We start from the raw sequence: 17,102 nt of genomic DNA, 5'->3' as shown, positions 1-17,102 counted from the left end.
TACTGTGGCCCATCCTGAACCCAACTATCCTAGAGAAAGGGATTAGACACGAGGTCCTGAAATGATAAAGGAGCCAGAAGAAGGTTATGAATTGGGGCACTTCTTCTGTTGTACAAGAGGCTGTGGGGCAATTTAATAACAGTTTAAACCCTCCAGAGGGACATTACATAATGGTTAGAAAAAAGAATGAGATGTCCTCTCTCAGGAACCAGAGGGAAGAGCCGCAAACAGCAGGCAGAGGTTTGCTTTGGACCTAAGACAAAGATTCTTGAGGATAAACTCAAATGCTTCTTCAAATGTGACCAAGGAATACAATCTGTCCCTTGCATCTATTCAACCAGGATCTACCAGCATGCTCTAGCCATCGGTGTTACACACAACATCTTCCAGTTCTTGGCAATACAACTCTAATCAAAATTGAGAAGGTTTCCTTCCTTTTGGAGCTTACACTTACTCTGAGAAAGAAGCTAAATGATGAATAAATAATAGAAGACAGATTTATCAAAATAATAAGTGATTGCAAGAAAATAAGTTATCTCCAAACGAGGCAGTATCTAAGCTGAGAAGCAAATGCAAGAATAATAACTCAGCACAGAGCAAAGGAGAAGCACTCCAGTTAAGAAGGGTTTGGGGTAGACGTGAGCTTGGTATCTGCCTGTTAGGAACAAAAGACTGGAGGGCACAGCCATGAGGCTGTGTGAAGCCAGAGAGGAAGGCATGGCCATGGCCATGCTGTGAGCTCTTTTAGGAGATTTGCAGTCAGTGTAGAGAAAGCACTGAGAAACTCAATGTCAAAAGGCACTGATGTTTCTTAGTGTGAACTGTTCTAATGAGGTATTTACATGGTTTCCTTGGGAATCAATGAACTTTGTCAGGAGATGCAGCCTGTACCAAGTAGTTTCTCAGGGTTGTCAGGGGCTAGGAACAATCCACGAGCATTTGGCATTAGAAACAGGAATTTTTATTATTAACTCACAGAACCAGAGTATCCTGAGGATCTGAATTATTTGAGTAAGTACCTCCAAGTCAGTCTTTTTTGATCAGGCAATGAAAGATACACTGGAATGACCAGAGGCTTTCAAGACACTTAACATTTCTAGAACTCACCAAATTGGTGAGTTCTGTGTTCTAGTAAGAGACCTTGCCTCAATATAAGGTGGAGAATAGTTGGAAAAGAAATCCAGCATCAACCTCTGGCATCCACATGCATGTGTAAGCACACGCACATGAATGTGAGCATGTATACACACATACACACAAAGATATCACCCTCACTACTTAACATACAATTTATAGGAAACTACCAAATTGCTCAAGTCACAAATTCCTCATCTGTAAGAAGGAAATAATACTGCTTACATGCCATAAGGCTATGCATAAAGAAGACATAATATAGAATATGCAAAATGCCAGGCACACAGTAGGCATCCCATGAATGCTGAATAAATAAATGTATGTATGAATATATTAAAGTTACACATGAGTGAAAAGGGTATACATTAACTTTTCACAGTGCTTGTTGTTTGAGCCTCTAACATTCTTTACCATCAAAGAGAGCTCAAAATCTCAGAGAATGAAGATGGAATCCAGGACTAGGGACCAACCTCCCTCCTCTGTTTGCTACTTGGGTTTTCAACTCACCTTCCATTCAGTTGGTCTAGCTATCACCCCTAACCCTTGTCACTGCTACTGGCCATAAACAGAAAATAATTCACTCAGTTTTCTTCTTGTCTCTCCAGTTTGCCCTTAACTTGACTCATGGTCTGGGCTACCGGTGCTGCTGAGTACAGACTACTTCTTCCAGGAACTGAAATAGTGACCAGACATCCCAGTTTTAGCAGCAAAGGCTCTGTCCATGGCAACTGGAACAGTCTTACTACTAATTCTACTCCACAAAATGTAGGTTGCTGTGAACCAGTGTCCATGTGCACAAGCCTTGTCTACACCATGTATTAGGTCCAAGTCCTAGAACGATGCTCTGGATATTTTCTCTATTTTACCCATGCTATCTAAGACAAGACCACACTCAGTGGGTCTTATTTAGTGTCATGGTACTGGTTTTGCGATACCCAGGGGGGGTCAGGCTTTTGCAGCTCTTATCCATCTATCCAGCACTGCCAGTGTTATCGCTCTAAAATGGAAATCTGGCTCTGACATTTCTCTGCTTAAGCCCTTCAATGACTGCTTGTGTACAGAATAAAGAACAACCTAGCATGAATTCCCTCCGAGTGTAGCCACAACTTTGGTGTTCCCTGCTTCACCATTTCGGCATACGCTAGTCCCTCCTTCGTGTCCTTCATTCCTTTGACACCTGGCCGATTCCTTGTCTTGGTGTTTTTCTTAAGTTTGATTTTCATCTCTCCTCTGCTCCTTCTGTGTAGAATATATATATATATATATATATATATATATATATATATATATATATATATATATATTCTACCACACCATCTTTTCATGGTGAATGTGTGTTTGCAAGCTTGCCTTCTCTTTTGGACTATGAATTCCTCTAATGTGGTTTTCATGACTTACTCATCTTTGTATTTTGCTTACCAAACACTGACATTTTGCAACAGAATTTTAAAATTCACTCTCACATAAGGATTTTCAAAAGCAACCATTTCTGTTAGAATGGTCTCAGCTATCAAGTATTGGTGCCCCTGAACAGTAACCTGTCTTTGACTCTTGTATTATTCGTCACAGTAAATATGGTTCAAAAATGGAGTGGGGCTTGGAAATGGGATAAGAAAATTGATCTACTGAGCATTTCAGTTAGTAATTTTAAAAAAATCTAGCTAGGCATGGAGGCACGCGCCTGCAATCCTGGCACTTGAGAAGTAGAGGCAGGAGAATCAGGAGTTCAAGGTCATTTTCAGATAAAGAAAACGTTAGAGGCCAGCCTGGGCTACTTGTAATGCAGTTTCAGAGAGAGAGAGAGAGAGAGGAAGAAAGAAAGAAAGAAGAAAGGAGGAAGGAAGAAAGGAAGGTAGGAAGGAAGGAAGGAAGGAAGGAAGGAAGGAAGGAAGAAAGAAAGAAAGAAAGAAAGAAAGAAAGAAAGAAAGAAAGAAAGAAAGAAAGAAAGAAAGAAAGAAATTGTTTATATAATTTCTTAAGAGGCTACAACGAAATACCCAAACTCTTTCAACTGGTAATGTTCACCACATAGAAACTCCTCAACAGGCTACGAACAAAAGAAAGAATGATTAGAGAGCGGAGTTCAGATCTGGAGAGAAGTTGGAGTTGTTCTTACACAGCCTGGGCATGTTTCTTCACCAGATGTGCTTATAAAGGCTCTTGCTGTATTTAGGCTATATTTACAAATGCAAAAGAATGTAACTGTTCAGAAGTGTTCTAGAACTCTTCTTTGGGAATTCCCTTAGGAAGCAACACATAAATCAGCCAATAAGCCACTGACTATTATTTTACAGCCAGGTCTTAGTTTTTGTATTGCTCAGAATGAACCACCAATTTATATACAAAGTGTGCATCCTTAAAGATATTGGTCTAAATTACAAACGATGTTTAAAGGATGAGTGATTGCCACAACTACAGCAATACAAAAGAAAGTTACATGCAGCTAGAAATGTAGCTCAGTGGTAGAATGCCAGGCTAGCAAACTCAAGACTCTGGATTAGAACGCAAGATGATGAACAGACAAGTAGTAGATAAATAGGCAAGTAGCATGATCTAACGTCAATTATAATAATTATAAAATGTATCCTATATATTATTTGTGAATGTATACTAGAATCAGTCTAATCAGTTTATAAATGGAATATCCATATAACCAAATGCTTGCATACCTGTGTGGAATACGCCAATGAATTATGGTTAAATGCATGTATATGCTTATGTGGAAGATGGTTTATTGAGCCTGTTTATAAATCTGTCATTTGGCTTAATTCAGAATTAAGTAAAATTAGTATATTTTTAGTTTCTACACTGGGAATAATGGATTCATGAAATATCACTCCCGCCCTCAAAGAGTGCACAGTTAGAGAAGAAAATTATTGCGAAATCATGGCAACACAGTGAGAGAATTGTAATAGTTGAAGTATATATTACTTCATACATACAATGGTAGCACCCAGAAAGATAAGCTTACCCTCGGGGGGGGAAGGCTTTATACAGGTGGTAGCACCTAATCAAAGTCTGGATGGATAAACACAATTTTCATCAGGCTTGATGAGATGGGCAATCCAGGTATAGAGAGGAGTATGTGCAAAGACACTGAGGCATGAAACAACAAAGGGTGTTTGGGAAATTACAAGCAGCTTGATAATGCTGGAACACAGACTCAAGGTGAGCCATGTGGAAATACTTCACTGGAGAGGCTACCGATCCCCATGAAACTGAAAATGTGCATTTTTGTTTGCAGGTGATTATATATGTCTACTGTCTTTCCATAATACATCAATCAGTCTGTAGCTGGAGCAGTGGTGACACACAGATTTATTATATGATTTTATTTTTGCTTGAATTTATCACAAAACAATCTTCCCTGTCTCCACTCATATTTGTTCTATTTCCCGTCTGCTCTCTCACCTTTTACTCATATTCCCTCTGTTAATGTAGTAATCCAGGTCCCTTCCCCCTTACATAGTCGCCTCCTCTATCAATCTGAGACTATCGACAGCCTCATAGGTCATCTTCTTGTCTAATGTCAGGCACCTCCGCTTCTCTGACATTAAGAACTAAGCCCACATGACCTTCAGAACCAAGCCCTGAGCAGCTTGTCTGGCTAAGCACAAAGTTAAGAATGTAGACTTTGAGGCCTGGTATGTCTGTCGTTCCCCATCACTGTGCAAACCGGGCTTCATCGGGCCCCACTGTCCTCTTCTGTAATAGAGGTGACGAATACTGCACAGAGGACATGTGAATATTAAAATGTGCAATAAGTGTAGAGAATTTAGCTGAGAGTCTGGCCCTTAATAGTTATTGCTAATTATAAATTCCAAGTGTCTAGTGATTGTCATGCCTAAGTCATACACATACACAGGGCGATTGAATTGGTAGCTGTTTACCTTGACTTTATCTGCTTGCCTGGAAAGCTGTGGGAGGTAGTGCTGCCGTGTTACACAACTCCAATTAGAATGATGCCCCCCTGGGGTTGTGCAATATGGCTACTCCGAGAAGGCGAAGGCGAGGAGGCTTTTCTCTGCAGTTAGTTTCTTTCTATAGTCTGAATATTTTAACTTCATCAATAAATTACTTTAATGTTTCAAAGTGCCAATAGGGTCTGTGGGCAGGGACACGCAGGGATTTTGTAATTTGCTCTATCTCTAATTTGTACTGTTACTTATTTAAAAATAAAACGAAACCAGTATTGATATGTAGAAAGAAGTCAAACCAGTGGATATTAGTGAAGATTTTAGGAGAAGATGGGTCAGAATTACTTGTTGGCAGAGAGGAGGTGAGCACAGGGTCATGGATCAAGCAGGCCTGGCTATGGATCCATTGGTTATGAATACAGTCATGTTACACCCTGTTTTGCATTGGTAATGGACCTAATAAATTAACCACATTAGGTAGCTTCTGATACCCACATGAGATACTGTGTGTATAAAGCACTCAGCACGAAGGCTGTAAATGATGGCTTCTCAATCCGTGGGATCTGTGACCTTTTTTTTTTTTTTTTAATCGTATGCACATTGCTTTCCTGGTCACCAGCTCAAACCTGGCTAGAGTGAAGCTACTAGTTAAAACTGATAGTTAAGTTGAGGGTGCTATTAGGACTGGTAGTTAGAATCGTTAATAGATTAGGGTTAGGATTAAAATTAGAATTCAATTAAGGTTAGAATTAAAATTCGTACTGAGGTTATTATTAAGGATGGTGTTAATTAAAGCTGGATAATAGAAGTAAGGGGTGGTATTGCCAAGTACTGGTTTAGCTGGGTGGAAAATTGAAGAGGAAAGCAGTGTGGGAACCTACATAGAGTCTACTGATAAAAGTCAGAGAGGAGAAGGGTCAGAGTGTGAGGAAGGATGTGAGTGACAGTGAGTGGCTGGCTCACACCTTTTCAAGATGTGTTTTTCCCTATAGGTGCTGCTGGTCTCTTCCAGAAGAACACAGAAAACTCACCCTCTATAAGCTGAGTTCCTTCTCTCTCCCCTTTGAGCAGAAGCTGCGTGGGGAAGGAATGCCCAGGGCCCACACAGCTGTGTCTAGCCCGGCATCAATGCCAGTATCACATTCCACACCCCCAGATACCCAGTCTGTTGCTGAGTGGACAAGGGCATGCAGGAGGCCACACTCAACCTCTCTCCACTCCCCTTTCTGGCTCTCCCCAAATTTCACTGGAGCTGCCAGCTCTGTCATCCCACAGACAACCCACCTCAGACCTTGTGCAAGTCTCTGGGAAATGCAAATTGTATGTCATAGCATTTTCGAGTGGAGAGTAACCATAGAGATCACAATCCAACATAGATACTTACGTTCTACCTATTTTTATGAGAGGATAATCCTTGTAGGTCAGTCTTTCTTTGTAAAGCCCTTTTCCTAAGTAAATGACATGCATGTAAGATGCAGGGGGCTGATGCAGACGAGGCAATAGAAGAATTGTAGAGAATGGGTTCTTCTAAATGGCATGCATCCTCTGTAGGAGACACTACCATTCTGAAGTAAACAGGAGAAGGGAACTCTTCAAATTGGACATTGCTTTCAGTTTCTGGGTCTCATTCTCCTCATCCCTCCTGCCTTCAAAGGGTACTTACTATCTTCCTCCAGTCCTTCCTCCAGTCCTGTCAGCATTCACTAGCTAGCTGTTGAACACAGACAGCCACTTGGCTTCTGAGCTTCATTTTCTCATCTGTTCAACAAAGACCCCCTTTAAAGGGATGATCCTAAAGGTCCTTTGCAGCTCCAATGCGTTTTTATTCCATTATTCTAAAAGCCAACGGCAACTTCGTATCACCAAGACCTAAAAGGCTGCCAAACTCATGCTGATGATGCAATGCAAGGAAGAGGAGCCAGTAGAAAAAGAGCATCCCAGAGTCTCATTTGCTAGCCTTAATACTGTCTCTCCCAAACAGCTCTCCTTCCTCCCTCCCGCCCCTGGTACCCACCCCTTACAGTAGAGGGCGGGGCCAGAGCAGCAATCATCAGAGAATTAAGGACAGGCAGAAGGGGATCGCTGTGTTGTAGCAGATGGAAAAGATGGTTAATTAAAGGACTTCGGGACTTAATCCCACATCCCGCCTACCCCCACCTAACTCACCTCCACACCCCCCTTACCCTGCCCTCTCTAAATCCCACTTAGTTGATAGCTAAGGCTGACGTTTCTTCTGGCTCAAATATAATTACTCCTTATCCATCAAGAACCTTTTAACTAGAAAAGGCTGATCTTTCCCACCAAGGCTGATAGTTTGTTTTGTTTCGCTTCATTGTGTTCCGTTGTTGGGTTTTGTTTTGTTTTACCACACTCCTTCCTTTTCTTATCACAACCAACCTCATACCAACCTGGTCCCACCTCTATCAAGAAGTGTAATCTCCCTACAGTCTCGCCTCACCCTGGCCAGTCTCCTCTCTCTCTTAACATCCATGTCTCCAGGTCCCTGCAATACATGTTACACCATCTTCACTGCTCAGATTTCAAGATAGTAGAGATCTCAGGGAGGCAACTGTTGGAGTCACCAACTCAGGTCAAATCAGACCTTGATCAATATTGTCTAGGAAAAAAATAATAACCACCCAGACAGTCAAGAAGTGTCCAAGAGGCAAGCAGATTTCTTCTCCAGAAACTATAAACTCCAGAAACAGTAAGAGAAAAATATCAGAGCAGACCCAGACCAGCCTGCAAGGGTTCCCTGAACAGTATACTCTCAGCCCCAACCTCACCGCCTGTCATTTAGACAAGACTTTACCCGTTACAGAATATGTTCTGCAGGCTGTCCTCAAGTTCTTAGATGACAGGGACATTAACTACATCACCATCAAGAGTTAAGAAACCTTGACATGGGGAAGGAAAGATTACCCAAACGTTAAAGACTAGCCCAGGAAGGCAGCACAGAAGATGGACTGGAGGTGTTATTAGAGACACCCACCCACATCCCACTTCTAGAATGAAGTACCATACACTTCTTCCACATGATGCCCTGTGCTGTGTCTTCTGCATCTAAGTGAATATGAAACCTGGCTTAGATCTGCTAACTTCCTTTGGGTTGGGTCAGGTATTTTTTTTTTTAAGAACTCTTAACACACCTAAAATTGCCTGATTTTCAGGATTCTAAAATTTAGAAACTTATTCCCCAAAGCTAAATTCCAACAAAACTAACCCAGAGAGATCCTTTTCTGAAACGTACCAAAAACTCTTCCAGAGATAAACTCGAAGAACAGCAAACACTAGGGACTTGGGACCCTTGAGTGCAGCAAGCACACTGTCTTTCTCATCCCTCTTCTATATAGCCTTGGAGATAAGAGCTTCATTCCTTACAACGTTTCTTGGTCTGTAATAGAGTTTGTGGGTCTGTCTTTCATCATGGATTCTTGCTAGCTAAATGTTGAGAAGGTAAGAGTCTTGAAAAGACTGAGAAGAAGGGGTATTGAAGGGTAGCTGGGGGTAAGGGGCCGAGGAGAGAACACCAAGTTACTTTGCAGGACGCTTCCTTGCTTTAGTGTTTGGGATGATGTCTTTGAGGAAGGCTTGAGAGAGATTGAGTCCCGTGGCCTCCTTGGGTCTGCTTTGCAAAGGTGGTTACCTGGAGCCACAAATTGTTGCTGAACAGATAAGTAGAGGATCTTGAGGAAGAGGAACTAAGGAAGTTAACTCTTAGGAGAATGGCTGGAGTAAGGAGGTACCCTGGGGAGGTATCCTTGGTCACAGTGCTGATAGGGGTGTCCTAGCTTTGGGGATCCCGGTTGCCTAAGGAGAAGGCGGGGCCGGAGGATCTCAGGCTAGTGGGCACGCCCTTGACCAGGCCTGCAGTGGACGCTCTCGCCAGCTGGCCCACCGCCCTGCCCACCTCCCCTCTTTCCATCCCAAGCCTAAGAGGGGTGCGCGTGGGGTCCTACTGCTGAGCCAGCTCCCTCCCTTTGCTCCACACCCGAGTGGTGTTGGAGGAGCTCCCGGGGGAGAAGATGGAAGGCACCACAAAAGCGCGGAGGGGGTGTGGGAGGTGGGGGGGAGTAGGGAATGCGGCATCCAGGCCCCCCCGCCACCAGCCCAGCCCCCCGTCACCCCCCCTCCACCTCCAACCGAATGGTTTGCTCCGAGCGCCCTATTTAATCCCGGCGACTGCAGCAGCGCCGGCTCCCTCCCGGTACCCGCCTCGGCCCCGGGCTTGGAAGCCGTTCCGGGGGCGCCCTTTTGGACAACGACGCCGTCTACCCAGTGCCCCCGGCCCCAGTCCCCGGAGATCCAGGCTTGCCAGCGCCCAGCCGGGGAGGTGGCCAGGAAGCGTGATGGGGGCCCCTTCCGCCCTGCCCCTGCTCCTGCTTCTCGCCTGCTCCTGGGCACCCGGCGGGGCCAATCTTTCCCAGGACGGTGAGTGAGGGAGGGGGCGGCGCCAGGGGAGGTGACCAGTGCCCCGAGGTGGGGGTTCAGATTGGGAGTCGGGCGCAGGGAGCCTGTTGGCTTTGTTTGGAAGCGAGGGTTCAAGTCGCCAGCCTCTTGGAATACCCTTGTGTCTGTCTCCGAGCATCGCTGTCTCTGAGGACCGTGGGGTGTGCCGGCGTGTGCACCCTCCTATGTACACGGCCGACTGTGTGTGTCTGTGTGTGCAGCAGGGGTCTGGATCTCGGGGGGTTGCTGTCTATTTTGAGCAGCCGGGGTCTGGATGTGTTGATGTCCGTGTGTGTCTGGGTGTGCGCGTCTATGTTGGTGTCTGGTGCTGCGTTTCTGTGTCAGAGTCTGTGTGTATGTCTGTGTCAGTGTGTGTTGGGGGCGGAGTGAGATTTGTCGCTGTTTCAGTCAGGGCGTGTGTTGGGTGTTTGTGTATGTATGTCTGTAGGGGTTGGGTGGCCAGAACGATCCCCCAAACTGCTGTATGCAAACATTTCTGCTCCCCCGCGCGTCCCCCACCCGCCGCGGAGCTCTGAGTGGGCAGGGAAGGGGGCCTGGGTGAGGCTGTCGAGGGGGGCGTGGGCAAAGGAGAGGGGGGCTTCTCCTTGAAGCAAAACAACAACACGGGGCGGAGGGGGCCCCAGTTTGGCTCTAGTCCTGGTGGTGGCAAATCTGGGAAAGGAAACCTATACTTGGGTGCGGGGCAGCAAAAGGAGAGAGCAAGATATTTGGGGAGAAGGATCGATGGAAGCTCAAAGCTTTCCTGGGCTGAACATCAATTTCTCCAAATTTAGGGTGGGGTAGCAGATTAGCCTCTTTGCCCCAGTCTGCAACTCAACCCTTTTTGGGTTTGTAAAGGTAAAGAGGTGAAGGAAGGGAGTTGGGGGTGAAGAAAGGAGGCGGGGCCAAGGGAGAGGGGACTTGGGGAAGAGCCCCTCCCGCCCCAGGCCAGGCTATGTAGGTCAGCGCTGTGGGGGCACCTCAGCCTTCTTAAAGGCTGCTGGTGGTTAATGGGGTGGCTTGAAGAACTGTGTAGAGATGAGAAGAGGGGCGCCCCAGCTCAGAGCCTCAGGTCCCCGGAGGAGGGAGTACTGGCCGTGGAGGGACTAAAGGAATGCATCCTCCTCCTCTCTTCTTCGGCCTGTCAGAGGTGGGCTGGGTGGGGGAAGGGGAAGGGAACGAGAACCGGACCTCTGCGGAGCAAGGGGAAGTAGGGAGAGTAGAGGGAGGGTGGTGGCTATGCCCGGCCAGATGCCAACGGGGGAAAAAAAAAAAACAGAAAGAACCGCAGGGGAGGAGAAAGGGGAGGTGGTTCCTGGGCGATGGACCCAGTGGGCAGCAGGGATGGCACAGGGCGGGGCGGGGTGGAGAGGGGAGGGGTTGGAACTGGGGAGGATGATGTAGAGAATTTCATCTCAGGAAAGCCGGCTGGGAGCCAGGGTGCTGGAGGAATAATAGCTCCACCTTGCCTGACCTCCTCCCCTTATCCTGTCTCCATCCTGGAAAAGGAGTTTCCCCTGGTGTGGGGACCCTGGGGATCCCCTCTCTATAGTTGGTTGGCTGACTCCTTCCACTCTGTACTCCCCAAACTCCCCGAAGGGAGTTCCTACTGTCACCACAGAGATGGCAGTCTCTTCTCTTGTACATGGAATCCCCGTCCCCAGAGGACTGCACTGGTGACCCTACTCACAGAGGAGATGAGCAGTCCTGGGGCACAGTGGGTCTAGTTGTAAGGCAAAAAAAAAAAAAAAAAAATAGACACTGGTTGTTTGTGCCTCAGTAATGAGTCTCCTATAAGGCCTTAACTTTCAGTGAGGCCCCTGGCTTCTCTATACTCACAGCTGAATCAAAGAGGCAAGTGCCCAAACTACAGTCCCTTAGCAATGGGAGCTAAGAGTGCCAACCTAAGACCTGAAAAGAGAAAAAGATCATGTCAGTAAGCTTCAGGCTTTTCTCCTCTAGAACATAAATGGCAGAGACTGGAGTAAGCCTGTTCAGTGACCACATCTTCCTTCACCCAGTGCATGATGGCTCTTTCTTGGTCTTCAACTTGGGAGCCTAGCCCCTAACTGGTCTTCAAGTCCAGAGAAAGAGAATTGTTCTATTCTCAGCTCAGAAATACCATAAGAGCAGAAGCTTAGAGGAAAGAGGGGAAAGTAGTAACTTCTGTATGAGGAATTGAAGAGAATGGGTCAGGAAAAGGGAGAGAAAGCTAGGATACCCTTTTCAAAGAAAAATCCAATCAAGCCTCCTGAACATCTGTGTAGAGTGCAATACTTGCACTGATATCTGAAACATAACCACCAGGTATCCTCTATTAAATTAATTCTGTACCTTGAATTCTGAATCTAAGAAGTGAGCCCCCCAGTGATGGGAAATAAGTGCATAATTATACACTCATGGATGCCAGTCCTGAAGGCCATTCTGATTAGCATCATGGAGGTGTGTCTAGCACCCCTGAGTTCGCTTGGGGTTCCTGAGCAGGGTACTAGGTAATACTTAACCTGTCATGTTTGACCCAGACTAGGAGAGATGTGGTGTGAAGACTTCAGAATAAAATAATCCAGCACACTGAAGGTTAGCTGGTCAAGGGTGTTATGACTGGGAGGCTAATTCCACTGAGAATAAGAAAAACAAACTTCATGTGCTGTTGAGGTGTAAAGCTCCCTTGGGCACAGCATAAATATTTAAGACTCATAAAGATGAGCGGGATTGAGAAGCTGAAACAAGGCAGGGCCAGCAAATGCTATCTGAACCTGGCCATTAGTGCTGTGGCCACAAGCTCAGGAATTTGCCACCTGCCCGCCCTTCTGGTCTTTCTCCACTGGTACTGGCAGACGTTGGCAGCTACAGTTTGAGAAACACAAGGCCTGTGAACTTAAGGCACCCTGTGGTCATGTCTCTGGTGAGCAGTTTGACATTCAATATTGTGACCAGCCTTCTTACAGTTCTTTATTCCCAGGTTATTTTCAGTACAGTGATTTAACCCAGTGGATAGACAATCTTGCTTTGCTTCAGCCCAGGTTACAGAAACTTAACCTTTAACTGTCCCCCACACACATTTTTTTTTCCTTCCCAATGACCTTCTGTCCACTGCCATGCATTCTGCAGCCCCCTGGCCAGATGCCCAGTGTGGAGATCATGCCCAATGTGCCGGAGAAGCCCAACATTCTCTGTAGTGCTGCCCACGGATCTGCTTGGCAGATCTGCTCCATTGAGTTTCTGTTCCTTGTTATAGCTGTAAGAGTTCTGTCTGTTTTTATTTCTGTTCTCTTCTTGGTTCCAGCTAGAACTCTTGGGAAGGACACACTCTCCCTTAAGATTTGTACATCATCTGACACAAGGAAGTTGAGGCCATCAGAGAGACACTAAAATGACATAGTTAATTCATTGAATATTCAGTTTGTCTAGTGTAGGATGCCGAATGGCTACCCAGAAATTATGGCCAGACACCTTATCCTAAGTTTGGCCTAGGCCTACCTAGGTGGCACTGTTGGTTTTGTTAGTTTTCTCTGGGACCCTGATTTCTCACTCATTAAGAAAAACAGGCCACAGGAGAATTACTGTAATTAAGATCTGTAGCCTTTGCCCCATTCTTGGCTTCTCTGTATTCTTTAAGCTACACTTGGCTTTTGCTACAGTCCAAAATTCTCTGCCCTGCACTGAAAGTCAGCTGGGCCATCAGAGCGCACTTAGGCCTCCTCTCTTCTCTCTTCCAACTGAGGAAAGAAGACCTGGTCCAATTTCAACATTGACACGTTGGAGATATTCAGCATCCACTTGAAGTGGGTGACTCATAGTTCTGCAGCCATAGAATTCCACAGATGGCATCTTTTTGGTGTTCTGGTCATTTTGAAATAGCAGACGGGACATGATGCCATTGCTCTGTGAATCCTTAGATTGGTCTTAGGCATTTCTGGCTGCTACTCACTGTACTCTTTTTTTTTTTTTTTTTTTATCTAATATGTAGAATGGTGTTTAAAGCTGCTTTTTCTTAAGTCATGTGGTAGGGAAAGAATCTCACAGTTGTCAGAGAAAGAAAACCCTTGGGGCTGTGCCTAGTCACATCCTTCACTGTTTCCTACTCTGGTGGAGCTGCCTACTGGCTCCACAATCTTTTTTTTTTATCTAAGTCTCAGTAAAGAAACGTCATCTAAGGATGGCAGTCTAGGCTCCTGATTCTCCTGGAAGCAGTCAGCTTTTTGCTGAATGAAAAATCCACAGTATTAGAAAATTGGAGTAATTATATCTTCTTTTTTTGTTTTTTTTCTCTGTAGTTTTGGGGATTTAACCTGTAGACTCGTGAATTCCAGACAAGCTCTCCACCACTAATCTCCACTCTAGCCCAAGATCTTCTTTTATTTTTAGTGTTAGAGTCTAGTGCTTCCTGTTTAGCCATTGGCTACGGGCCAACATACTGGAGCATTTTGCTTCCTGTATGGGGTCGTGTCCTAGATGTCCATCCATAGACTGTGAGAATAGCAATCCCCATAGGGATGCATATACGACAGAGGGAGGGAAGGAGGGAAAGAGAGAGAGAGAGAGAGAGAGAGAGAGAGAGAGAGAGAGAGAGAGAGAGAGAGAGACTGAAGTCTGGCAAGCCACTAGGAAAAGTTTCAAGTCTCTAAGAACACAGTCAAATTAAGGATAAATGCTCTATATCATTATAAAATGGAGAAGATTGTGTCTCCAGGGCAAAGACCCATCTCTGCTGCCAGGATCAGCAGTAGGGATGGTTCTCTATAAGGTCAGAAGCAGCTGGTGCTCAGGCTCTTACAACTATGCAAACAAAATCCCAACCCAGCACTGTTGTACACGACAAGGAGGTCCATTCATTCTGATTCTGAAAAAAAAAAAAAGGAAAAAAAAAAACTCTCAGGAGTAGACCCCATACAACTATTGAGATATTTTTCCACACATAGTGGCTCATTAAAGCTACATACTCATCATTGAACCAGCAAGTATTAAAAACTCACTTATTAATTCACCAAAATTTCCCTAAGTATAAAAGTCAGTGACTAATTTCTCCAGTAAAACAGAGGGCTTTAAGCCCTGGTGACGCTATTATCATTTAGTTTTGTTTTTTGAGACAGAGTTTCTCTGTGTAACAGCTCTGGCTGGCCTGGAACTTACTTGGTAGCCCAGGCTGGCCTGGAACTTACGGCAATCCGCCTGCCTCTGCCTCCGGAGTACTGGGATTAAAGGCATGAGCCACCACTGCCCAGCAGGCACCACTCATCTTAAAAGGCCTGGTCCTATGTCTCTTCTCCTTGTATCACCAATATTAACTACTTAGAGAAAATTGGAGATAATCAAAACATCTAAGTATGCCGTATAACCTATCTGATGGTTATACACATTTTGGCTTTCTTGTATCCTAGTGTTTCTGGAGGTCATAGGTCACAGGAACTGTATGTTATTTCCTTCATTAGACAACAGCCCTAACTATATTTTTAATAACTTGTAGCAAATTAAAACCTCTTCATCACCACTAACACTTATTTGCTTAATGATCAAAAACTAAGTCTGCTGGTGGTCCTCTCAACCCTGGGTGCATGCAGCAAACTCGAACGAAGTCTGTTAGGAAAAAAAAAAAGATGGATGTAGCATGATCCTAACAGAAATCGGGTGTTAAGTTCTGTGGGCACTAGAACCTTAACTTGTGATGCCAAGTCCCAAGTCCTCTTTCAAATAAACTACCTGTGCTTTGAGCTCTCCATGGTGCTGGCCCCTCATGGTGACACTCCAGGCACTTCTTGTTGCTCTCCATGGTCCTGCTCTACCTTTCGCTTTATGATCTCTGCTCTGGCAGTGCAGTCCTCAGAACTGGCTGAACTTTCCCTCCCCCTGTCAGAAACACATGTGGCCCTGATATTTTTAAAGGGAGTCCAAACCCTGTTACAGAGATATGGTGAGTCCTCATGACTAATCATCTCTAGGAAGAAGACAGAAAAGTAATTCTCAGGTTGTAGATGTTCAGGAAACTGGGGTCTACAGTGTCCTCAGATGGCCTTGAAATAACTGTGTGTTTTCCTGTAGCTGGAACTACAGTTTAAAACAGAACTACAGATATTGCGTTTTAGGTTGAGATGGCATTGCTCCTGTACAATAATCATGTATACTCCACAGATGTGGAGTGTAGATTGAGTCCTCCTCAGTCATAAGCATGCCGTCCTCAGTGGCACCCTGAATCTGATGCCAGCTCTACCTGTCCTGCTATAATGCTTGCTTTCCTTCTGTCCTCAGCCTCAGCAATGCAAACATGACATGTAATAACATCTGAAACCAGGTAATAGAGAACCCTAACATATGTGAGGCATAGAAACTAAGTATCAGAACCCTGAGTCATTTATTTCACTTTCATAGCCATCTTTTATGGAGAAAAATTGGCTTAAACATAAATATCCCACCCTGCATTCGTGTCCTTTGCCAAATCTCAGTAGCTGCATCTTTAAGATGGACTCTCCTACACATCTGCCAATAATCTGATGACATCAAGTGCCACCCACCTAGCCAGCCTGTTCATCATATTACATCAGATCAGGGCAAGCTCCTCTTTCCCCTGAGTCTAAACTGTCCCATGTCAATTTCTACACGAATGACCCAGAGAAGTGTCTAGGAAACAGGATATCCAAATGAATTTCCAGGGTGTCTCCTTCATTTCCTCACTTGAAGCAAGAAGACGCTTCATTCATCAAGGGCAGATAATGTAAGTGATTTATCTCTATGAGCCAGCCTCCTGGAAGATAGGGCTGGGGTTACAGCAACAGCTGGAGTGTCTTGCATCCACTCATTTCCCTGAGCACTCTGCTCTAGTGAAGAGCAGATCTGTTTCAAGAAGGTTTCAGATGCAGAGATTCTAAAATTTTTCAGTATGCCCTTCATCCCTGTGTGAAATCTTACATCTGGGAAGGTGTCCAGGAGAAATATATATATATTAGGCTGCATTTGCTAAAGACTTATGTTTCTCTTCCCCAGCTAGACTTGTACTAATTGTATATTGATTGCTAATTATAAACACCTTTAGCTCATTTACTTCTAGCTCAGGGTCAAGAAGGTCAGGAGTATCACCTTGCCCTGGGGAAAAGAAAATGTGATGGAAGCCTGTGTCCCAGTCATTCATCTATAAGTTGACCACTACCTGTCTCTCTTCCTTGTCTTCAAAATTGTCTCAAACATTAGCAAAGTAGCATGAAGAGCTAGTACTTTAAATGTCAGGTGACATTCAGAATAGGCATCACCTTGTTCCATGTGTTTGTTTGTTTAGTTTACCTTGTATGCCTTGGCCCTTTGCTTTCCCCCAGAGCTTCACCCAGGTTAGGAAGCTCCTAGATGTGAATTTGTCTATGGAGCCTCTGATTTAAATATTTCATACCCTCTAGAAATGCAGGAAAGCTCTAAGTGCATCAGTGACAGGTAATGTGGAACTTACCATCATGTCCATCCTCTAAAGAACCTGAGGCCAAGTTCTTCCATTATAAAATGAAGGGCCAGTTTTGCCATCTGCTCCCAACCATTTGTCACTCAACAAATATAAAATTACAGTGGGACAGTGGCACTCGCTAGTTCTTACACTTCCTAATAATGACATTTTCCCCAAAG

The 17,102-nt window shown here is 44.9% G+C and overlaps 1 protein-coding gene across 2 annotated transcripts in view; it reads left to right on the top strand.

The window, feature by feature from the left end:
- The first annotated feature begins 9,229 nt into the window (after window positions 1–9,229).
- Cadm3 (cell adhesion molecule 3) overlaps window positions 9,230–17,102 on the top strand; it is a 31,206-nt gene continuing 23,333 nt past the window's right edge. Inside the window, exon 1 of one of the 2 annotated variants that reach the window (XM_052737686.1) lies at window positions 9,230–9,482. In XM_052737686.1, the coding sequence (XP_052593646.1) occupies window positions 9,401–9,482 (82 nt within the window). In that variant the 5' untranslated portion in view covers window positions 9,230–9,400. The remainder of the gene's footprint in view (window positions 9,483–17,102) is intronic. The other variant, XM_052737687.1, reaches the window with a different exon arrangement.

The sequence above is a fragment of the Peromyscus californicus genome, unplaced genomic scaffold, assembly GCF_007827085.1.
Source record: "Peromyscus californicus insignis strain IS unplaced genomic scaffold, ASM782708v3 Scaffold_14__1_contigs__length_90479793_seg_2, whole genome shotgun sequence".
Classification (NCBI taxonomy): domain Eukaryota; kingdom Metazoa; phylum Chordata; class Mammalia; order Rodentia; family Cricetidae; genus Peromyscus; species Peromyscus californicus.
This window is presented reverse-complemented; position numbering and strand designations above follow the sequence as displayed.